This window comes from Syngnathoides biaculeatus, chromosome 12 (assembly GCF_019802595.1).
Source record: "Syngnathoides biaculeatus isolate LvHL_M chromosome 12, ASM1980259v1, whole genome shotgun sequence".
Lineage (NCBI taxonomy): Eukaryota > Metazoa > Chordata > Actinopteri > Syngnathiformes > Syngnathidae > Syngnathoides > Syngnathoides biaculeatus.
The window spans coordinates 12,985,875-13,009,558 of record NC_084651.1 but is presented as its reverse complement, the minus strand read 5'-3'; the positions used below and the strand labels follow the sequence as shown (position 1 = coordinate 13,009,558).

The window sequence follows — 23,684 nt, the reverse complement described above, 5'->3', positions numbered from 1 at the left end:
AAGCCTTGCGCAGGGCACAGAGACTCAGTACTCGTAGGATAAGGAAAGAGGTGACACAAAGTGGAGCCACCAACCCTGCAGAGACACCACAACAGGAAGCCTCCAGTAGGCTTGCTGCTGCCCCCACCGAGGTATGGTCCTCAAACCGCCATGCCGTGGCTTCTCCGCATTTCTCCCCTCCTGTCTCCCTCACCCATGCGCCAACATTTGGGGCTAGCTTACGCGCTACACCCACAGAGAAGCACCACTCGCGTCTCACTTCCCATCCCTCCCCTCATGCTTCGGCCCTTGCTCCCAGCCCTGTCACCTCCCCTCATGACATTGCACCTGTATCAAACCTGGATTGCACTGCCCCCATGTCTAACCCAAGTGCCTCTGCTTGTCCTGCACCTGCATCCCACCCGGTCATCTTTGCTCACACCACGACCCCCGTCTCCCTCCTTTCCGCCTCCTCTCCCATCACTGCACCTGCATTAGATTCAACCCCCTCCCCTCATCCCACCACATCTGTGCTGCATCCAGTTACCTTTCTTCACACCACCACCCCTGTCTCCCTACAGTCTGCCTCTTCCCCTCATGTCACTCCACCTACGACACATCCAGTTGTCTCACCTCATTCCACTGTATCTTTAATGCACCCAGTTACCCCTCCTCATATCCCTCCCCTTTCATCGCAGCCAGTCACCATCCCTCATGCCATGGCTCAAGTAACTCATACAGCTCCCTCCCCTCATTCTCTTGCACCTGTAAATCCCCCACCCACCACCCTTCATGTCGCTACTGCTGTATCCCATCCAGTTGCTTTACCTTACATCCCTGCCCTTGTCTCCCATCCAGCTGCTACTCCTCATGCCATTGCACCCATCTCACTCCCAATGTCCTCAGCTCATGCTTCTGCCCAAATCACTTATCCTAGTGCTCCAAAGATGGTTCAACATGTTCCTTCTTCTCCCACTCTCCATTATGCTACCCACTCAGCTCCGGTGACACAGTACCATGTAGAGTCAAGCTATCCCCAGTCCTATCCACTGACCCAGCGCAAGGTTTTACAAGACCTTGGTTCTGGCCAATATTTTCTTTTAGAAGCACCTATTGAGGTAAAAACGAAGACTTTCTTAGATCCAGAGACTGGAAAGTATGTTCAGATTAATGTCCGCGAGTCTAACCAGAGCATCTTCCAACCTCATCTCCAGTCGGTGTTGACCCAGCCGCTATTCCCTCAGGTGAATTTCCAACCACAATTGCAGCTCAAGCAGCGACATGAGCTTCTTTGTCATGGTTCTCCCGCCGAGAAGCCTTTCACACTTTATAAAGGATACCAAGATTATCCACAAATTCACAACCCCTCAGGTATCCTCTTGATGCCTTCCCAAACGCCATCCTCAGGAGTTTCAATCCAGAAGGAACCATTTTTTAAAAATAACTGCAACACAAATCAATCCAATGAAATTGGCCAGAAATTTGTAGGTCAACGTTACAGTCCTGAGCAGACCCCATACATGGATACAGTTAACGACACAAACAAAACACAAAACACTGTTTATGATACACACGAGTCGCTCCCCGAGTGTGGCACAAACCAGGTTCCAGGAAGCTTGTGTGAAAATGAGAATTCAGCCCGTTCAAGGTGTCGGACATGTGATATAATGACAATGAGTCAACTGGATGACTTTATGGAGATGACCGACTGGTGAGGGGTGAGGGGGGGGGGCACAAAAAATAAATGGTGGATGTCTGTAAAGAATGCAATACAGTACTATACATTTTATTTATACAGTGTTTTTCATTTGAAATATGTTTCAGAATATTTTGAGTTTGTCCCTGCGAAATGCTGTTATATTGCTAATGTTTCGATTTATTGGGCTAAAACTTGTGCTTACAGAGTTCACCATTCCAGAGCCCATTATGAATGTGAGCTACTAAAATATCTCTTGTGTAAACACTGTCAGAGCACAACGTTCGGCTTTCTGATGCATGTCTTGTGATGCCATAATGACAGTGAAGGTCCTGCTGGTGGTGTATAACAGTTTTTTTTAAACATTATATAAAACTGTTGTAGAGTGTCATACAGGATTCAACATTTAATGTTGGAAGTTGTGTTTTGCTGTGAAACAAAGCAGTGTGACATGTACTAAAAATACACTTGACTCGACAGAATAACATCCCAGGCAAACGTCTACCTTTCAGAAATCACCCGAGTGCTGCAGATTTCATTTTGTGACTTGAAAACACAATAAAAACAATTAGAAGATATTACTGTTACCTGTTTTGACTCTTGAAATGTTCCCTGGGTTTGAATGACTGAAATTAAACATCTTTTCTGCTGATTGCATACAACAATTATGAAGGGCTGTTTGGAGTGCATCGATAGGTCCCGAGGGACTTAATAAACAAAAGAAAGGTTTTGCAGCATACATGGGTCGTCACTTTATTTCGGCATGGAACCGATCCAAATGTTTGAATCCTTGCCAGCTAAGCCAGTGGGATGTAATGATAGAAATGACAGAAGAAATATGTATTTTCTTTGATTTCCCTAGGTTGACCAATTCAGATACAACCAAACACTGATAATGACGCCATGTGGGTTCCACTTTCCCTGAGAGGAAGTAAATTGCTTTGAAATGTGGGGCATATAAGAATGAGTCCTCAAAAGAAAATTTCACGCAAGAAATTGCAATTCCCTCAGAAATTCTGTGAATAGTAAGAGACACAGTTTCTTCTTCTTGTTCTTTTTCTTTCAGCTTGTCCCCTTAGGGGTCGCCACAGCGTGTCATCTTTTCCCATCTAAGCCCATCTCGTGCATCCTCCTTCTCTAAGACCTACTGTCCTCATGTCCTCCCTCACCACATCCATCAACCTTTTCTTTGGTCTTCCTCTTGCTCTTTTGCCAGGCAGCTCCATCCTCAGCACCCTTCTACCAACATACTCACTCTCTCGCCTCTGAACATATCCAAGCCATCGTAGTCTGCTCCGTCTAACCTTGTTTCCAAAACATCCAACTTTGGCTGTCCTTCTAACGAGCTCATTTCTAATCCTATGCAACCTGTTCACACCAAGCAAGAACCTCAGCATCTTAATTTCTGCTCCCTCAAGTTCTGCTTCCAGTTGTTCCTTCAAAGCAACCGTCTCTAATCTGTACATCATGGCCGGCCTCACCACTGTTTTATAGAGTTTACCCTTCATCCTAGTGGAGACTCTTCTGTCACACAGAACACCAGACACCTTCCGCCAACTGTTCCATCCTGCTTGAACCCGTTTCTTCACTTACTTACCACACTCACTATTGCTCTGTATTGTTGACCCCAAGTATTTGAAGTCGTCCACCCTCACTATCTCTTCTCCCTGGAGCTTCACTCCTCCTCCTCCCCCCCTCACATTCTTGCACATATATTCTGTTTTACTTCGGCTAATCTTCATTCCTCTCCTTTCATGTGCGAACCTCCATCTTTCTATCTGTTCCTCCGCCTACTCCCTGCTTTCACTGCAGATCACAATATCATCTACGAACATTATAGTCCAAGGGGATTCTAATCTAACCTCATCTGTCACCCTATCCATTACTACTGCAAACGGGAAGGGGCTCAGTGCGGAACCCTGATACAGTCCCACCGCCACCTTAAATTCTTCTGACACACCTATGACACATCTCACTGCTGTTCTGCTGCCCTCATACATCTCTTGAACTATTTTAACATATTTCTCCGCCACACCAGACTTGCGCAAGCAGTGCCACAGTTCCTCTCTTGGTACTCTGTCATAGGCTTTCTCTAGGTCGACAAAGATGGGCAATGTCTTAACATTTACTTTGACACAAGTGCATTTGAAAATACGTAAATCTCTGTTGTAAAATGTAAAAAAACAATATGAGGGGTGTTTTGTGACTTTGGAGCCGCATTTTCACAGAGGATTTGTGTCAAATCGGGCATAGTGATTCAGTCGCTTGACTTCCATGGAGGCAGAGTGGGTTCAAATCTCAACTCAGCGGTGGTGTGAATGTGAGTGTGAATATTCGTCTGGCTTGATCTGCTCTCGGATTGACTGGGGACCGACCAGTATAGCGTAGCATACTGAGCTACTGCCGCAACCAATGTATTAGCATCCTTTCAAAACAAAAACATTGACCACCCGCTCGTCTCCAATGCGATCTTACACCCAACTCAAAGGGTTAAAAATGTTGTGTCATTCCATTTGGCTTCGAGAGCACTGGAACCGCCTGCCTCAGCGATTTCGGCCGCCCAATAAAGCAGCAGGCCTCATTCCGCTGAGAGCGTCTGTCGACCGCAGCCAGAGACGGGCCTGTGCCACTCTTTCCAGCAGCCAAACGGGAGAAATCCCACCACGCACAAATGCATCATTACCACACGCATGACACAAAAACACAAGGGTCAACATGTTTGACTGGCAGCATAACTAGACAAGTAATTGTGGATGATGGAAATGCACGATCAGCGCTCTATGGTATGCGTTTCTATAAATGACATGTTTTGCGATAGACGTGTGGACCCGCACCAAACCACCGGAGTGGACCAGAACTGAGCTTGTGGGGTTTAAGGCCGTGGCCCAAGAATCCTCACAGTAACTCAGGAAATGACATTTCCTACGTTTAGCAGGACAGAGAGTCAGCGGGAGAGAGAACGTGAGAGAGAGACTACTGGGAGAACGAGTGGGAGTTCCTAAGTGGGAACAGAGCAACTAGTGTTTCATATTACGGCGAAGAAGAGAAAGAGGCGAAGAGTTAATTTGGCCAAAGACTGCGGTGGGTTGCGCAGTCGTGCTCCGCTTGTTTTAGCGCGCTGCAGTGTTGTGGGTTTATGGATTCACTGAGAGAGGACAATGTACATCTCTCTAGTGCTGCTGGTCCTGACTGAAGCTCTGCTCACAGGTGGGTTCATCTTGTTTACTGTGATAATACGGCAGGCCGGGTTAGAGTGAGAATGCATGCAACGAGCACAGAAAGTACGGCAAACCTAAAATTATAGGTTTCGTTTAAGATGCAAAAAGGAAAAAGAAAAACACGCTCAAGTTGAAAGTGATCATTGTCACGGTGCTGACAACTGACTAGAGAGAAAGTAAAGCAGACTTTGCACAACTCTGCAATTAATGGTTTACTTGTAGTGATAAGTTAGTGACTTTGTTGCAACATTTTTCACATTCAATTTTGGTATCACGCACGGACACGAAGGGAGACTCCCCAACAAAGCAAGCAACACTGGGTGGCATCTGGTCCATGTTATCTTGTTGTCTTCTTAAGCCTGTTTTGGCCTTAAGGTGTTATTTCCCACTAGTACGTCGATTCTTTTTTTCCTTTTTGGTTCACACATCTTGTGTCCAGACTCCATGTGAGCAAGTGAGCTGACCCAGCTGGTCTCGGAACAAAACATCAGAACCTGCGGGGACGCAAAACAGCAGCACGCCAGGGAAGCGTTTAGGGAATCGGGGCCAAATTTCCCAGTGTAATGATGGAAAAACATGAAAGCTTGAGGTGGGGCAGCGTGAACCCGTGCAGGCGCCCGTGGGCGTGAATGTAAACAAAATGCTGCGATTATGTTGAGCTGGCAGGAAATCAAACATGCTACATCAGTGAAGGGAGGATCGAGGAACACAAGTGACTAAACAAATGTAAACTAGACAAGCAAACGAGCGGAAAAGACATCACGCAGCGCCCTATTTGTGTTTTTTAGTGTAACCACATTGTAGCGCTTGTTCGTTTCTGCAATCCACAGCATGAGCGCTGGGCAAAACTACTCATGAATGACCTTTATAGTGCATATAAGTCAACATAGACCACAAGCATAATTGAAGAATACAAATAATAGCACGCAGAGATTAGACCAATGGGTCTCTTGAGGAATGGAAAATTCAAGCATCCATCCATCCATGTTCTATAGCGCTTGTCCTCATTCGGATCGCAGGTGAGCTGGAGGCTTTTAGACCATGGACTGGTTGCCAGACCATTGTACGGATGCCCTGAGCTGAGATTCAAACCCCGAGGCTCCAAACTGTGAGGCAAACGTATGAAACACTGCAACACAGTGTTGCGTGACTCAAATATAAAAAAGACAAAATAAATCTTTCAAACAAAATTGAACAATAACATTGTGTTTGTCTGACACAATGTATGCATACGATTTAGAATGATTACTTCCTGATTGGTTGAGCATGACGTAGGTGTTTCCACTCCTCACGAGGTTGGGTGCGGTGTGCGGATGTTTAATTTTCAAGTCCTCCAAAAGGCTTACCAGGCAGCACACATTGGCACAGCGCGCATTTCCCTTTGTTTGTGTTTATGGAACCAATGGCCACAGGTCATAAACCTGAAACAAAGCAGACAAAGTAACAAATGTACTCATCAAAATAAATTTGAAATACTGTATAGCTATGAAGTATTTGCTCACTTGCCTTGACTCACACACGATCTCAATTGAGTAATCAACAGGGTTGGAAACGACCGGTCCATCCTTTACCACAGCTTTAATTCTTCTGAAGAAGCTTTCCACGAGGTTTAGGAGCGTGTTTTGGGAATTTCTGAAAACTCTTCCAGAAGCATGATTGTGAGCTTGCACACCGATGTTGGACCAGAATGCCTGTCTCTCAGTTTTCCGCTCTAATTCCTCTTACAGGTGCTCTATTCTGTTAATGTCTGGACTCTTTGAGGCCAGTCATGTTCACTTGCCCCAAACTCTCTCATTCATGCCTTTATGGACCTTGCTTTGGGCACTGGAGCACACCCATGTTAGAAATGGAGCAAATGTTCCAGCAAAGTTGGGGGCATGGACATGTCTGAAATATTGGAGGAAATTCTGAAGGATTCAGAACTTTTAAACAACTCAATACTCCAAACTTTGGGGATGTCCCCTCCCTGTTGTAGATGCAGCATAAACTATGCCTATGATGTTAAATCAACGTTTTATGCGTAAAAAAAAAATGCTGTGCACTTTGTGGTGCTGCTGCATCCAATGTTAGCAACACCATACAGCTGACAAGTAACCAAAGCTATTTTTTAGCGTTTTTGAAATCAAACAATTGGTTAATACTAATTAAATTCAAGAGAAATAAAAATGAAAACATGATTATTGTTTTAATGCATAAGCTTTAAACATCTATGAATGACCCAGCTCATTTGTCCAATTTAAAAATCAAATGTAGCTCTTGAGCTCAAAAGTTTTTCCACCCCCGGTGTAGAAGCCGTGTCTTACTCTACTCTTTGTATGCTTTCTCAACAGAAGTATGTCATGCCCTGAACGTGACTGTGATCCCGGGCCCCATTGTCACGGCAACCGAGCGGGACAACCTGACGCTGTCCTGCCTGGTATCTCAGAGAAAGAGGAGCGGCAGCACGCTCGTCCTCCGCTGGTTCTTCTACCCTTTAGCTGCTCCCACCCCCGAGCCTCCTTTACCTCCCCCGTCTCCGTCCCCTGCTGCCCCCGAGTCCTCCCAGCTCCTCATAGTCAAGATGGGCATCAAGAAAGTCAAAGTGTACGGGAACTACACCCGCCGCTTCCCTCAGCCCAAGTTTCGTCTTTACGAGCAAATGGAGGGAGAGGTGTACCGCTTGCGGATTCTCAATGTGAGCGGGACGGACCAGGGCTTCTACACGTGTCGAGTGCACGAGATAAGGAAATACAGGAACATATGGAGGGCATCGTCCAATGGTAGCAGCACCACGCAGCTGACAGGTAAACAAAACTACCATGAGCTTCAGCCAGGTACACACGTTATGATAATGGGGCCAAAACTGACCCCAATTCCAACTTTTTGGAATTTTCAACACAAAAGCTCCAATCATGGGATATCTGGGAAAGATCATCCCGAGCGGTTATCCTGGGGCGTGGGGTGTGTCGAGAATGATTTTTCCTTCCCAATCTACATGGAAAGCAGTTGGGCCGACAATCATAAATGTGAAACTTGTTCAATAATTACGGTGGCAAATCCTCAAAAGTGTGGCCAACACTCCATGACTGTGACGTGAAAGTGAAGGATTGCCGAGTAGGAACTGAGTTGACTTTTGTGCTGATGCCGGACACAAATAGACCTGAAACGGGGTCAATTTGTTGTTTCCAACACAATGTACGGTAGATAAGCCAAGAATTAGCCTGACTTCTCAGATTTGCTTTGCGTTGTATTTTCTGATAGTCTGGACACACCTTGGTGTCTCTCACAGATCAGCCTCGGTGGTGGTATCATCTGTGTTGTCGACCTTCTTGGTCATCTTGAGTACAGACCCTCCCCACTATCACTGAATCAATATCTCATACTTTAAAAGATCTTTAAAAACGGTATACACGTACAAGCCGTTACAGTGTTGCTTTTGTGGATCAAAGCTCAAATGTGCAGTTTGGCAATAGTTTTTGCTGCTTTCTGAGATCCAAAATAACCAGGCCTTATGAGAATAGGTGTGTCTTCTCACAACGCCATCTTGCCAAACCCCAAAATGACTCGATTGTGGCCTGTCCCAGAATAAATAAATAAATATGAATGGGGCATTCAAGACCTTGAGCTTTAGAAGAAAGAAAAGGGTGCATGCTTTGTAAATTGAAACTGTACTGCCATAGCAACAGCTATAACAAAACTGGACAACAATTCATCAAAAAGCCCAAGAACAACAATGAAAGCCTTCCTTGATTTTCTGGATCTATGATGGCATTTGATCTGAAATGCCATTTTATTCGGAATAAAAATAGAAAAAGATATCGACAATGCGATTACTAACCTATATAAACTTTTATTCGACACATTAATTGTGACTCTCGGAGAACTGAAATTGGAAAATGACCGGCCAGCCCTGATGCAAAGAATGATGTCACTAACAACTCTAGTGAATAGCAAGATTGTTGTTTATGTCACGTTCTCACATGAGAGACTGAAAGTTCAGCACATCGCACTAAAATTTTGACCAACTTCCCAAGATTTTCAATCATCTCTGTTCCACACTCATACAGTACATAAATCCAACAACACAGTTTAATTAAAAGCCAGTTATCGACATTTTTTTTTGGGGGGTGTAATCATCAGTTGTTTCTGGCAACCAAGCGAAGCCAAACACAGAGTCCTCAAATGCATTGGCAAGAGCGAGTGGAACGGAGGAGAGGGGGAATTCTGCTGTTTTTGCACGGAAGACACATTGTGCGGCATGCCAGGACATCCCCACGCTCCGCATGTTACGGAAAGAGGCAAACACTGGAAAAGCCAATGCAGCGCTCCGCTGCAGCGCCATCATTTGCGCCCCCTCCCTCTGTGCGAGCGTCTGGGTCAACCCGTTTCAGGGCTATTTCCATATAAAAACAATGAGCTCACACAATATCACTCTGTGAATGAGAGTGAGTAGAACGAGGTAGTTTGTTGCTGAGCTGGCTGCGTCCGCCGAGGGTGAGTCGCTTGACGTCAGCATTTTTGAAGGCTACTTCAGAGCATGAATTTTCTCATCCAAATCCACAACAAAGCCGGACTCAAAGGGTTATCGTACAATAACTTGTCGCGGTTTGATGCTGCCGCAAGGATTTCGATCTTTACGTGTGCCGCTGCAGGCCTCGCATCCACATTCGCATGGCGGAGGCAACTGCCGACGCCCTTTCCTCCATTCAGGCCAGTGCCCCACTGGCGAAGCCGCACAACCACAGGCATCCGCGACATGCGCAGAAAAACAAGAGCTGACATTATAAAGGCAAACAAATCAAAATGCTAAATCGGACTCTCGAGAAAAAAAAAAAAAATGGAACACTGAACAGTTGCTGTTCATTACTTCAACATCTTCTAAGATCTGAAAAAAAAAAAAAAATTATTCTACATTCTTCTATGCTGCTGTCTGGATTGGTTGCTGTTTGAACATCATTCGTGGATTCTATTTACTTTACATACATTCAGCAGCCACAAAATGAAATGTGGTGGCACAATCTTTTTCTTCTTCATCTTTTCCTTTTGGCTTGTCTCGTTAGGGCCAATTTGAAAATGTAAATAATTGCACAAATAAAGAGTTGCATATAATTAGCTGATGCCTACCTTCTTATATCAATCTCTGTAATTATTATGACACATCATTAAGATGATCAGTGTCTTTATATATAATTAAACATACAGCATAATTAAAATAAATCCCAGCCCCGCCCGTGTGGCGTTTGCATGTTCTCCCTGTCCGTGCCTGTGTGGGTATTCTCCGGTTTCCTACCACATCCCCAAAACATGCAACATTATTTGGACACTCTAAAATTGCCCCTAGGTGTGATTGTGTGTGCGGCTGTTTGTCTCCATGTGCCCTGCGTTTGGCTGGCAACCAGTTCTGGGTGTACCCTGCCTCCTGCCCGTTGACGGTTGGGATAGGCTCCAGCACTGCTCGTGACACTCGTGAGGATAAGCGGTGAAGAAAATGGCTGGATGGATTCTATTTCAGAAGTGTGTTTCAAAACAGTACCAAAGAAGTAGAGCTAAGTTAAAAGAGGTTGGTGACAGTTTCATTATCTATTTTCACTAAAGTACGTTTCTTTGAACTTGTCCTGTTAGGGTGAGATCTCAGATATGTTTCTTTCGGCTTGTCCCTTTCGGGGTCGCCACAGCGTGTCATCTCAGATGATCGCACATATATGTCCGGCAGATGCCCTTCTCAGGGAGTGGAGGACCCAGTGGGATACGAACCCACAACCCATGGCTTAGCAAACCAGTGCTCTAACCACTGAGCTACGGGGCCTCCAGCATGTCACAGTTTTTACGCCGGATGCCCTTCCTGACGCAACCCCTCTTGGGGAGTAATTTATTATTACTATAATATACATATAATATATAATGATAAATATTGTCCAAATATGTCTTCCTTGGACAGATGGGTGACGCTAAATTGTGAAGCTTTTTCGTTGATGCCATTCGGCGCGGGGGGGTACATCTATCACTCGGACCCATGCCTGCAATTGATGAAGAGCTCCACCATTTTTGCTTTTAAGCAGCCATTTTGGGGGATTTACAGCGCTCACGTACTTTGACAAAACCCTACAAGGGGATTTTCCAAATGAGCCAATCAGAAGCAGGTATAGTTGAAGATTGGGCAACGGTAATAATCACTGTTTGAAGATCAATTTGAGGAGTCACTATTTTAAAAATTGGGCAAAAGCCCATTGATCCCAGTTTTCAGCATTCATTGTTTTGGTTTAATGCAAAGTCTGATTTTTTTTTTTTTTTTAATACAGTGGTTCTTTAGGTCTCCTCAAAAAATGGCCAGGAAGTGTCGGCAGTACATTTTTCACACCTGTGACATTTACTTCCACCATATTCACACGTGACGAGTCAATCGCACTTGATATGTCTTATGAGTTGATGCGGCGTATGCATTTGAAAAACATTAAAGAGTCATTAAGGGGTGCTTCGGTTAAGTCATTTACGTACGAAGCCTGCTCTCGTTCTCCTCAACCTTTTGCCAAATACCCCCGGCCTGTTCACGCCACATCATTCATTGACACATACGCACTGCAACATCCTCATTCATTTATGGTGTGTGTGTGTGTGTGTGTGTGTGTGTGTGTGTGTGTGTGTGTGTGTGTGTGTGTGTGTGTGTGTGTGCGAGTGTGCCACTCACTCTCCATGTCAGCCTTTCGTGATATTTCTGGAAACCACAGAGGCTGTCTGGCCTCTAGTGGGTCAGTTACTTTAGAAAACAGCAATTTACAAAGATGCTTAGTCTGGTTTGTTCTCCCTCAAATGTTTTTTTTCCCCTTCTTCTTCTCCCCACAGTGCATTTCACACTGGAGGCTCATAGCGCTGAAGGAATTTGGCGTCTGTTATCAGGTATTCCCCGGCCCCTTAGTACCAATATTGTTTTCCCATCATTAATGGCTGTTTTGTGATGTTCTTGTTCCAATGCATTTTTGTCTCCCTAGATGTGAACATGTGCGCCGTCCTGATCTGCTCGCTGGGCTTGCTCTCCATTTTCCTCTTCACGCTCATGTTCACCTTCCAGTACTTCTACAGGAGAAACAGGCTCAAAGGTCACTTGAATTACCATCTTCTTAAACAATGCAGGAAATATTACAATAATATTTTAACATTCAGCAGCTATAGTCTCTAAGAAAGCAGTGAATGGACTTTACTTGTGGCGTCACACGCAAAAACAGCATAAAAAAAAGTTGACGGTTGTATTAAGGGAACTACTGTATGACACTCGATAAGTGTGAAACAAAATTTCCACTCACCATTAACTTTGATGGTGTGGCAAATACGCAGATTACTGCTTGTATTGTTGGGGGGGTGAATCCCGTCTCAAAAACAGCTCATTTTCCAGTGCGGATTCCCTTTTTTCCTCTCGAGATCAGTGTTGATTCAGCTATTTTCTCCTAATCAGTCAGGCCACAGATGTGCTGTGTATGCAATAAAGATTTAATGTGGCGCTTCTAAAATGATGACCACATTTTTTCATCCTGTTTTGTGTTTTTGTTTCTCCAAAGCAAGTTACCTTCTGGTCAAGTGTCCAGAGAGCAGGTATGACCAATGCGTTTTTTGTTTTTATTTCCCCCAATAAGAATTAAGACGTGGCATTGTCTTGAGTTTCATCTTCTCTGTTGCGCACAGTTCCGGCGAGACAGTAACCAGCTCCAGCAGTTCGTCTAGTTCCTCTCCAAGAGCACAGAATAAATACACGGGGCAGAAATGTGACAGAAAAGTGCCTATAAAACCCCCTCAAGTGCCCGTGGAGCCGCCACCACACACACCTCCTGAAGGTAAAAATAAACTTTCAACGATGTTTCAAACGTGCACAACAACTCGTCGACGAAAAGTTTGGGCCGAGTGTGCAAAGTCTTCATCATCTTGTCCAAATGTTCGGGAGGTACTAAAGAGTAGCAGCAGTAGGATTTGAGGCTCCAGCTCCCTGCGATGCTAACAAACGGAATTAAAGGGTACATCAAAGTATCATTAGAGGTAGTGTAATTCAATTAGTGCCAGAAAAAAAAAAAACTTGGAGACATTGGGAGACCAGTGAAAAACGGTGAGACAGAAACTTTATGGTCATTTTTTGGGGTAAAGTTCTCTGCTCGGGGAATTCACGTTAAAAACATTATGGGTAAAACCAAAAAAATCAACTCTACTTTACCTATTCTTTCCTTTCTACATTATTTTTTTTTTAGTCCCTGTGGCTTCAAAGAGACCCCAAAAGCCCAAAAGGTCAAAGACTCCGAGGAGATCTGCTACTGTAAGTGTTCAACTTCCAAACCTCCTCTACTGATGTCAGTTATAGCATGAAATTAATTTAATCATTTTTAAAAAGGCGCTTATAAAACAGGCGAAATTCACGCACGAGGGAATTTGCCTCACGACCGTGTGATTGTCTACAGGAGTTTATAGCTCTCTCCTCATTCGGTTATGAGCGTGATAATTATATTTATCTCGATTGCTTCTCAAACACAATTATTTATTTAGGGCGCTTCACTGGTTTTATTTCGACCATTAAACTGTCAAGTAAGTTCACAAGGAAGAAAACTACTCCGCTGTTTTTAAGTTTTTTTTTTCTCTTTTATATGATAAACTACAATACTCCCAAACAAATGCACTCACTCTATGACAGCCCCTGACTCATATATTGGTCTGTAGATTCTTTTTAAACCTAATTCAGAATGCAAAAAAAATAAATAAAATGAAAATTCTCGTTCGTACAAATCCGAAAAAGATGCTCCCAAACTTTCAGTTATGCTAACCAACGCAAATTGAGAAACCTCCCTAAAATTACACCTGAGCTTAGTCAGTTGAAATACATCACTTTAACTTCCTTGACACCACTTACTACTTTCCTATTAGCTTACAGTATGGCACCATCTTGTGGCATTTTAGGGCATTATCGTAAGACCACAAAAATCTTTTGTTTTTTTTTAAACCAAATATCTGAAAATAGGTTCCAAAGGAAAAAAAACAGTACACAAATAGCAAACTGTGACTACGCACTGTAGACACAATTGTTAATTTTTCATGCTTTTTCATTTCATCATTTACAATAAATCCATTAAGCAATTACATCACGATGACCAAAATTAAAATTAATTAATATTTAGTTGAGTTAATATCACCATCAGGTTCCTTTGAGACTTCACAAAGCATCTTTGTCCTGGTATGTGTGCAAATGTTTAGTAACTCATAATAAAACCTCAGTGCTTGTGGTTCTGATGTGGACACCCAACTCACTTTATAGTGACATGGACCCAATAAATAGTTTTGAATTAATTAAATTTTGAAAGAAAAAACAGCTAAATGAATGCAACAAATATTACAGGAGTGTGGATAATAATAAAAAATTGTCAGAACAGTGCGGGCCTCAGTTTTCCAACCCTGATTTACACTCGGAAGATATATGTGCAAGTTTTTTTTTTTTTTTTCTTAAATCTCTGGCTGAATTTCCCCCCGCCATCGGCAGGCTCGAGGACGTCAGGAGGACAGTCTGACATACGCGGAGCTGGAGCTGGTCCGACCGACGGTAGAACCCCCGGCCTCGCCCAGTCCCGACCCCGACCCCTGCAACCCAGACACGGTGTACGCTCAGATCCTCTTCCAGGAGAAGCAGTTGTAAACACAACAGCTCGATCTGGACACACGGGCGTCCCGCAACCTCCCAGGGAGGAGAAAATGATTGGGTTCCGGAGTAAGGAAGTGTATTTATGAACATGCAATCTGACAATTAACGTTTGTTTCTCGCCGTATGTGGCTTAGCGTGTCTTTGAGCACCTGGTTCCAGTCCAAAACAGACATTTCGAAGGGTATTGGATTTTATTGTTTGCTTTGTCGGCATCTCTGGTCTGCGAGCCAGATGTTCATAAGAATGTGCTGTTATTGCTGAGTGGATGCTCAGCAGAGAAATAATTGTCAGTGCTCCTTTTCCTCTCAGACTCTGCCACCCTCAGCATTTCACATCTATCTATAGTTTACAGTGGAAACCCTTCAGTAGATAAGGATCTGCCCATGTCCAATACTGTATTTGTTTCATATAAAAAGAGTTTTCAATATTGCCTTTTTGTCACATTCATCTAATCATCTCTATTCCATTTATAATGCCTATCCTCATTAGGGTCACTGGTGAGCTGGAGTTTATCTTAGATGACTTTGGGCAAGAGGTGGGGTACACACAATCCAGTCGGAGCAGCTGTTTTGGTTAGCAACAGCATTACTCACGCAGTTCAAATGGGCTCAGCGGCATCTCTAACATCCAACACATTTGGGTGTATGAACTGAGATGATTAAAGTTTTTTTTTCCTGACTAAACATTATTTTGGGAGGCATTTATTTCTTGAAGTGCATTGGGCATCCAGCAAGGTGTTAGAATGTTCTACTCTTGAACTTTACTCAAGTTGAGTTGCAAATCAAAACAATCACGTTTCAAACAACTGCGATAAACAATTCTGGATATTGGGTTGTGTAAAGTTGTTTCGTTACCACTTAAATATATAAGATGCACAGTATCAGAGCGGATGTGTAGCCAGAAAGAACCCCGAGATAATTATTGTTATGATTTGGGGCCAAGCACATAAACTAAATTGAATTGAACTGAGGAGAGCGGGGAGTCAATCCTAGCAAAATGGCCTTGGCAATTAGCAGCAAATAACACAATTGTGTGTGCGTGTGTGTGTGTGTGTGGAGGTGATGGTTGTGGTGGGGGTTGGGGGTGCCAGTTTATGGTCCAGCAGGCAGGAAAGGTGAAGGTCGTGAGGCATTTGGTGAAGGTCAGGCCGAAAAATAGAAGATGAACATTCTCTCCGTGAGTGGGAGAGGCAGAGCTGATGATGATGATGATAATGATGATGATGATGGGATGATGATGATGATGGTGATACTCAACACCCCCTACAGTTCGCTCTCGTCGACCAGGATGAACTCGCTAATGACGACATTTATTCAAATTAGACTAATTGTAATCATGGTTAATAATTAGCTTTACAGTGCAGTATAATTGGGTTAGGCTACAAGATGGTTCTGCCTTGGCGCTATAATTTATTTGATTTAATTACTGTGAAGAAGCCGACGCTTGGACATCTCTATCATAAAATCAGCCATGTGGAGAGAATGGAGTCGGCCGTTGTCTTTAGAGAAGGTCATTGGCGGCTCTCTGGGAAAATTACGACGACTATTTTCCACTCTATTAAGCTACTTCACTTAGCACAATTAGCTGCACACACAAAGGTTAAAGACGGAGACCTCCTCCTTCATGACAACGCAAGAGAGCGTCGCGAAGAAATAAGTGAGGCAAAGTAAGCCCGAGTTCCTTTATTTTATTTTTTTTCTTACTAACATTTTGGGGAGAGAATCGCCTGAGTAAAATGGCCATGGATGTTGTTATAATTAGACAACTACACAGGGAACAGAATCAGAATATTTGATTTAAGAAACGATCAGGCAAAGTTCTTCATTTGAAGTCAGCAGCTTCAAGAGCAATAAAAAGGTGTTTCTTTTTCTTTTCTTTTTTTTTTTTTTTACACTGTCTTTTACAACAAGATCTCCCAAAATAGCGTTATCAGCAAAGATGGGGTACAGACAAACAGATAATCAACCAAACTATGAATTGCCTCCCTAATAATCAAAGACCTGATTGTCAGATGTCTGTAAAAGATTGTCCTGTGGTGTGGGGTGTGTTCAAGAATGATTTTCCAATCCTGATCTGCTTGGAAATGTGTCCGGCCCAGATATATGAAAGGTTTGTTGGACCTACTCAATATTTACAATCGCAAATCCTGATTTGATACATGGAGTCAACATCGAGTTTGGCACAGAATCCATGATTGTGACGTGAAAGGGCAATTTTAACATCAAGCACAAAAATACAAAACATTGAAGCAATTGCATGATAACAGGATAAGATCACCAGATCAGATCACCTTTCCGCCATTACCATAAGACTCTGCAGTGATCATACCTTAAAAAAAGTGGAGCATTTGACTTTTTCCACACTATCAGAATCACTTCCAAGGATGTATCACGAAAATTTGAATATTTGTTCAACACAAACAAATAAAAAAGAATCGTACTTTCCAGAAGAAGAAAATATGGATGAGGGAGACACAAAATTAATTAATAACACATTATTGGAAATGCATTGCATCAAGTTCAAGAATTCCCAACCCAGTGAGTGTGGTAAAATTCTCGCACACCACAAACATTTTGCATAGCTAAACACTTGCAGCTTCAAATGATGGCATGCGAGCACACCAATGTTTGGATTTTATGACACAAAACTCAGCCATGAACCGATGAAAACCTGACACACTCAGATGCCAGATTTTTGTGATGTAAAAATGAGAAAAAACCCAATAACTGCAAAAACATACTCCACCGTTTGTTTGTGTGACTTATAAGTTTTATAACTAAACTGAAAAGAGGGGAAGTAAAGACAAACATAGTTGTACAAGTACACATCATAATATATTTTACCACATGTTTGGGAGTTTTTTGTATGGTCCAATACAACAAAGGTTGACCTTTGTGGCCCCAATTTTTAAAAGGGATGCTCGGCAAAAATACAACGATGCTAATCCCTAAAAGAACACCATACTTACAGTGAAGCGTTGCGGCACCAGGATCATGATTTGGTGCTGTGTTTATGTCACTAGCCATGTCTATTCTTGGACATCGTAAAGCAAATCATGAACAATGTAAAATATTTTTTTAAAAATTAAACCCAATAAAAATGTCGGGAAAAAAAGCCTACTAGAACATCTTAAATTTATTTGAGGTTACTAGGAGGAACTTTTCAAGGTGGCAGGTGTGTGCTGACTTCCATTTAACATGATCCTGGTTGTAATCCGTTAATTCTGGCCACTATCACATCCCAATTATAAATGGTGTGCACATGTGTGACCACAATATGTCAGTCATTTATTTTTACTTCCCCTCTCAAAAGAAAAAAAAAAAGTTAACTTATATCGGTTATAGGTCACATTAATGCTGGATTAAGTTTGAAAATTACTTATCTTGATGTTTTTTTTTTTTTTTTTTTTTTATATAACTCTAGAGTATATTCTGGCCTGCTGAGGTTTAAGATGTTGGAAGACAATAAATATAAATGCAAATAGTCATGAATAGCTAAAAATGTTTAATTCAATTTTTCATTCGGTATTTACATGTAAAGCTACAGTACTAAAATATTCACATTCAAGGTAAAGTTCCCTACTGTTTAAGTCTTGAGGCACCAAGAATAAATGAAGTCACACGTGAGCTCACTAGCAGGTCCAAGTAAAAACTCGGCCCCAGGCGTCACCTGCCAACAGTGTCGCATGGCTCCTACACAAAGACACCTTAGTAAATTACGCAACGCAACATGATAAAGTTCACCTGCTTTTAGTGACTTATGCGAATACCTGGACATGGCCAATGCTGTGATAGCTGGATTTTTTTTGCTGCGATGCTGCGAGACAGCCTGACTTCTGTTCAGCTCCCGACACTTCACCAGACGTCTGGTCCAACGGTTCAGCTGCTGCGAGCCGTTCGCTACAGAAATATCATCGCGGTATGAATATTATGGTGATAATCTGTACGTGAGCCTCCTCAAGCATTCAAATCGGTTGTCAATAGGCTGGCAAAGTGTGAAAAATCCCCTAAATACGCGTGTTAAATGTTACATAAACAATAGTCTCTGTAATTTGCCCAGCACAATGCTCAAGTGAGGTGAAGTGGGGCTGTAACCAATGTATGCCAAATTGGATCTGGGTATTATTGCTTTCTAAATTATACACGCTCACGCACGTCAGCAGATTCACTCATCAGTGTTTACTGCCTCTATGTTTAATAACTTTGGAACAGCATCATTCCTGCTAGCCTTAACACTAGCGAGGGATCTGGAAAAGCACACCGCCTCGCTCGGAGAGGAGCGCTTAAAAAATAATCATCTCACACTTAAGGATTTATCTAATTAGGGGTGTGCTTTCCTTGTGAAAGTAAAATATAAAAATACTTTTGGTTCAGTTTTTTTTTTTTTTTTTGCTCAGCCACTCCTTTCTTCTCATCTGTTATAAATAGATCTATATCGGATCGTAACGCGAGCGGCATTACCGGCGGTTTCTGTCTGCGCTGTTGGGTCTCGCCCTAGGGAAACGGGCTTTTCTGGAGGGCCAGTTAATTGTGTGCTGGTGTACTCTGTCCGCCATATCTGGGTGAAAGACACATAACGAGTAGCAAAATCAGACATAATTCAACATAATGGCAAACACACGCAGCGGGGTGCCTGTACTCTCCATAACTCAAGGTAATAATAAAGTAATAATACCAATTGTGAGCATGTGTGGCATTGGCACACGTATTCTCTAGTGGGGGCCTAATTTAAGAGTTTGCAGTTTGACTGGAGCAATGCAGCATTATGCTTATATTAAATAAACACAACCCATATGCTGTTATTATTACACTGATGGACAGCAGGCTACTACCTCGAAGGCTAATGGCAGAGTAAAACCACGTATTCAAACACTATGGACTTGTACAAAGCAACAATAACTCTTGTACCCATTAGTGTAACAGAATGTTCGAAAGAAATGACTCGGTAACCAAAAGTTGATCATTTTGGGTGGGTCGTAGACCAGCTAGTAAAATATTACAAGGGGTCCTTCATTTAAATAGATGTAGTAGACAGATATAGCTGTAGATGTTTCAAAGTCACAAAGGATATGTATTGAAATAATTTGCGTGGTCACGTGAGTATATGTTGCACATTGAATAGTCTTGTTGTGTGGTGTTTGCTATTTTTCAATTGTTTTCCCAACAATTCTATCCTTTTAACATAACAATGCATCGGTGTTTTGATATCATAGTAATTTATACATTCATCCATTTTATGTACTGCTTGTCATTTGGGTCACCGGTGAGGTGGAGCCTACCGCAGCTGACTGGGCAAGAGGGAAGATACATTGGCCGTCAGCCTATCCCAGGGGACATTTAAAAAAATAATTATTCACACTCAAATTCACATTTATGAACCTTCCATAGATGTTTCTGGAAAGTGGGATGAAGCAAAGTACCTGGGGGAAAAAAAAGAAAAACCTTCACAAACATGCTGTGAAAATACGGGACAAACAGCACACTGGGAGGATGTAGCCGAGATTTGAAACCTCAACCTCAGAAATGTGAGATTGACGTGGTAACGAAAGATGCACTGCTACCCATAGTATCCATCAAACAGTTTAAATTGTTATGAGTGCACTTGTCTGCATTCTATACGTCCTAAAAATAAGACAAAAATATTTATATAGTTCTTTTATAAAAGATTAGTGCCAACATTTGAGTGAAATTTGTGGTTGTATTGTGTGTAATTCTTGAGATTTAATTTTAGTATATTTTTCCCCAAGTAACACAAGTAAAATTAGTGGCATACTTTGTGCAATTTTTTTACGTTTCATTTGACTATATTTATTTTTGTACAAGCAGTTATGCTTCTCTCAAGTTTCTTAAGGTCCTGGGAAAGTCCCTTTGTACATTCTTTTTAAAAACATGACAGACATATGATTTCAAAGGCTATTTTTTAATTGTTCTTTTATAACATCTCTTCTATTAATCCTCACCCGTATAACGCCGTCTGCACAGCCGGTGACTACGGCATTCCTGGCGTCCCACTCATGTCGTTGTGTGAAGCTGACACAAAGGATGTCTGACAGAGACTCACGGGAAGTTTCAGTGCAGGCCAACAGTTGACCCTTCATCGTCCACAGGTAGAGCACAGGCCCAGCGCATGACGCGATCTCACCCTTGGACAGAGCAGTAAAGCGTTAAACATTCTTCACCGAACATATGGAAAGACAGCTAACAAAAAAAAAAATTACACCAAGCAGCCTCCGTTCCTCATTCTGTGAAGAGAGCCAAAACCGAAAATGACGTGACCCAGGTCAGACTTACCGTGAGGTCATTTATAGCCACTGCACAAACGCTGCTGGTATGTCCCACCAGCTGGGTGACGTAGCTTAGTTCCTCTAGATCCCACAAGATGCAAGTGAGATCACGGGAACCGCTCACCACCAAGCTATGGACCTCAGACGCAGCCACGCATGTCACCACTTCTGTGTGACCGTAGAGTGGCTGTTGGAAAAAATAACAGCGAGTCCGAAACGTTTTTTTTATTTCCTTTCTTTTCAGCCAGACTCACCTGTCTGAGTTTCATGTGCGTGACTTTGTCCTTGTTGAGTACTACGTCCCACACACAAACCACAGTGCTGCTCCCTGCAGTGATGACGGTGGTTGGGTTGGGACAGGCGGCGCACATTGTTGGCCCCCAGGCACATAAACTATCGCACACGGCAAACGTCTTGAGATGGACATGTAAAGAAATGATCATACTGTACCATTCTTGAGGATTTCATGAACACATAACTTTACTTCAACCTATATTGAGTGAATCCCCACTACTCGTGGGGGACTGGGACCTGATCTGACTGCAAATAGCAAAAACAATGGATAGTTCATGCCCATTAGAAATGATTTTTTTTTTTTTTTTTTTGGGGGGGGCAGGTAAAACCAAAAAAATTAACACGAAAATTCTTATGAGTGCATCAATAAATGTTTTGGGGGGGTAGTCCTCCCTTTGCCCCCCCCCCACACACACACATAGCTAATACATTGGAAAAAATAAATAAATCAGATGTCGATGCTGAACCCCAGCATGCAGGGGTCTACAGTATTTATACACCATTTAACCAGCATTAGATCTGCTTTTGATTCCTTTTCCTTTCAGTCATGCACCAAAATAAATTCACGTCATCTTGATACAAATTACCTTGTCAGTGGTATAGTTTCCAAAAGTGCAACTGTTGTCAGGGAAACCCCAGTTGAAAAAACAACTCAATGAAGGAGACAGGAGGAGTCTGTTCCTCCCCAGGATCACCACCTCTTTCTCCAAACACGCGATTTGACCCACTGGGCCTCTCTGCAGTTCTAAAGAAATATCATATGGTGTAATTTGACTGTGAGTGGAGCACAGGGGAGTAAGAAAATACAGCAGTTTTTCCCAAATCCTACTGTAAATCAGGTTTATCTGTTAGTCAAAAAACTTTAAAGAAAACATTGGGAAGCAACATCAACTTGAAAAATTTGTCTTGAAATACAGAAAATGGTTATTTTCCAGAATAGATTGGGCTTCGGTGTATGCCGACACAAACATCCTGGTCAGCTTCAAAAGTTGCGTGTTTGTGCGGGTGTGTGAGAGAGTTGTAATTGTTCCGGTAATTGACCTATCCGTACATGCACAAATCATTACATCCCGTCACCGGTTCTGCAACGGAAATCCCCAGAAAGAAGCCAAGTCCCGGCGTTCCGCTTCCTATTCATCTCTATCTGCTTATTGATCAGATCAGACACGCTAAGATTTAATATGAAATGTAATATGCAGGAATCTCTCCCTGAGCATTTGCAGATTCATCTCCTCTCCCTCAGTGGGTCTGTAGGGATATTCAGATTATTAAGTAGAGCTCAGCAAAAGAGTCATCTTCCATGTCGTAGTTGGAACAGATAGCGCCTTCCACCCCGTCCATAGTGTAAATTAAAATATGGATGCTCTTGCACTGTTACAACGATCCCCCGGAGACCGGGACACATCTTGTATATAATAATTGGTGTCAAATGCTGTGAGATAAAGTAAAGGCGGGGAGCAACACAATGTGGTGGCAGATGAAGAGGACAATAAAGTCTTAAAGGCTATTTTCTGGATTGTAACTGTACTCAGGATTGGAGTCACTCCTGTCTTTAATCTTTACATGATAGACAGAAACAAACATTTACTGTATACTTTTTATTTTACTAGGTTTATTTATTTGAATATTTTATTCACAATACATTAATTGATTTAATAAAATTACTTGAAATCTTGACAGAAATTATTTATCTTACCAATATTTTTAATAAGTATATGCAGCCATTAATGACAAAAATGAATAAAAATAATGAAGAAATACATTTGAATTCACCAATGTCTGTAAAAACAGACAACAAATATGACAGGACGTTTGATAAATGTAAACGCTCGGTGGCTCGTAAAAGAAGAGAGCAGACTGCATAATTTGCGCAGCTGTACTCCAAGCATACCTCGAAATGGTTGTGCAGTCGTCCTGAGTTTGTCAAGATTGAAGAAAAAAGGAGTTGGGTGAGGTGGTGATGGCCCCTCTTTCTTTATACTATTACGAGGTGGATGCGGTTTGGTGAAGAGCTAAGACAAAAAAATACAAGAGATTGTTTTAATTTCAAGAAAAGTGTGAGTGACTCCCGTCTTTCTTTTTCTAACCTGTTTTGGTATCTGGCCAAAGTTGCTGACATATCCCAAAATGGTGCTCTTAATGAGCGGATCCTTCGCATTGTGACAGCCTCTCTGAGCGTAGAAGTAAGGATGGAAGGTGTTGACACTTTCGACAGCAGCGGGGCCTTGTTGTCGGTGCCCAAAGATCAGGTCAATCCACAAATGGAGGTGCGAACTCACGTAGTCGCTTTCCAAGGCCTGTCATAAACACAAGCTATTGTTGCTTAACACCACACTGGCATGCAGGGCTTTGTTATAAGACTGAGGCCAAAGTCATCAGTCAAACTTTTAATATGAGACTGTAGCACTACTTGTTTTAGAATGCGCAAGAAATTACATTAAAAAAAAGTACACTGAATGATTTTCTCAAAAAGTCCATTTAGAGGCGATATGCTGGAGAGTTATGAGTTAACCACTGTGGCATTAAAGAAAGATTTGTGCAGAATCAGCCAGAGATTGGTTTTGAAGAGTT

At 42.5% G+C, this 23,684-nt stretch overlaps 2 protein-coding genes across 6 annotated transcripts in view; one reads left to right on the top strand and one right to left on the bottom strand.

Annotated features, from left to right (window-relative positions):
- Positions 1 to 4,612: 4,612 nt before the first annotated feature.
- vstm4a (V-set and transmembrane domain containing 4a) lies at positions 4,613 to 15,186 on the top strand. Its single transcript, XM_061837038.1, has 8 exons — positions 4,613 to 4,882; positions 7,224 to 7,676; positions 11,713 to 11,766; positions 11,859 to 11,966; positions 12,423 to 12,456; positions 12,547 to 12,695; positions 13,101 to 13,165; positions 14,378 to 15,186. The coding sequence occupies exons 1-8, from the start codon at positions 4,834 to 4,836 to the stop codon at positions 14,528 to 14,530; spliced, it is 1,065 nt and encodes a 354-aa protein (XP_061693022.1). The 5' UTR covers positions 4,613 to 4,833; the 3' UTR covers positions 14,531 to 15,186.
- Positions 15,187 to 18,020: 2,834 nt separating this feature from the next.
- The window catches only part of wdfy4 (WDFY family member 4), a 42,206-nt gene continuing 36,542 nt past the window's right edge, over positions 18,021 to 23,684 (bottom strand). For 4 of the 5 annotated variants that reach the window (XM_061836399.1, XM_061836402.1, XM_061836403.1 and 1 more), the window contains 9 exons: positions 23,201 to 23,410; positions 23,005 to 23,125; positions 21,701 to 21,858; positions 21,074 to 21,232; positions 20,827 to 21,006; positions 20,496 to 20,678; positions 18,997 to 19,093; positions 18,306 to 18,435; positions 18,021 to 18,228 (listed from right to left, as the gene is read on the bottom strand). In XM_061836399.1, the coding sequence (XP_061692383.1) occupies positions 18,168 to 18,228; positions 18,306 to 18,435; positions 18,997 to 19,093; positions 20,496 to 20,678; positions 20,827 to 21,006; positions 21,074 to 21,232; positions 21,701 to 21,858; positions 23,005 to 23,125; positions 23,201 to 23,410 (1,299 nt within the window). In that variant the 3' untranslated portion in view covers positions 18,021 to 18,167. Of the gene's footprint in view, positions 18,229 to 18,305; positions 18,436 to 18,996; positions 19,094 to 20,495; positions 20,679 to 20,826; positions 21,007 to 21,073; positions 21,233 to 21,700; positions 21,859 to 23,004; positions 23,126 to 23,200; positions 23,411 to 23,684 lie in introns of those variants that run through there. The other variant, XM_061836404.1, reaches the window with a different exon arrangement.

What these genes read in the sequence shown, in the direction of transcription:
- vstm4a (XM_061837038.1), top strand. Translation starts at nt 4,834, where the DNA reads ATGTACATCTCTCTAGTGCTGCTGGTCCTGACTGAAGCTCTGCTCACA. An exon ending in AATTTGGCGTCTGTTATCAG is followed by an intron (nt 11,767 to 11,858) that starts GTATTCCCCGGC and finishes TTGTCTCCCTAG; the next exon opens with ATGTGAACATGTGCGCCGTC. An exon ending in ACCACACACACCTCCTGAAG is followed by an intron (nt 12,696 to 13,100) that starts GTAAAAATAAAC and finishes TTTTTTTTTTAG; the next exon opens with TCCCTGTGGCTTCAAAGAGA.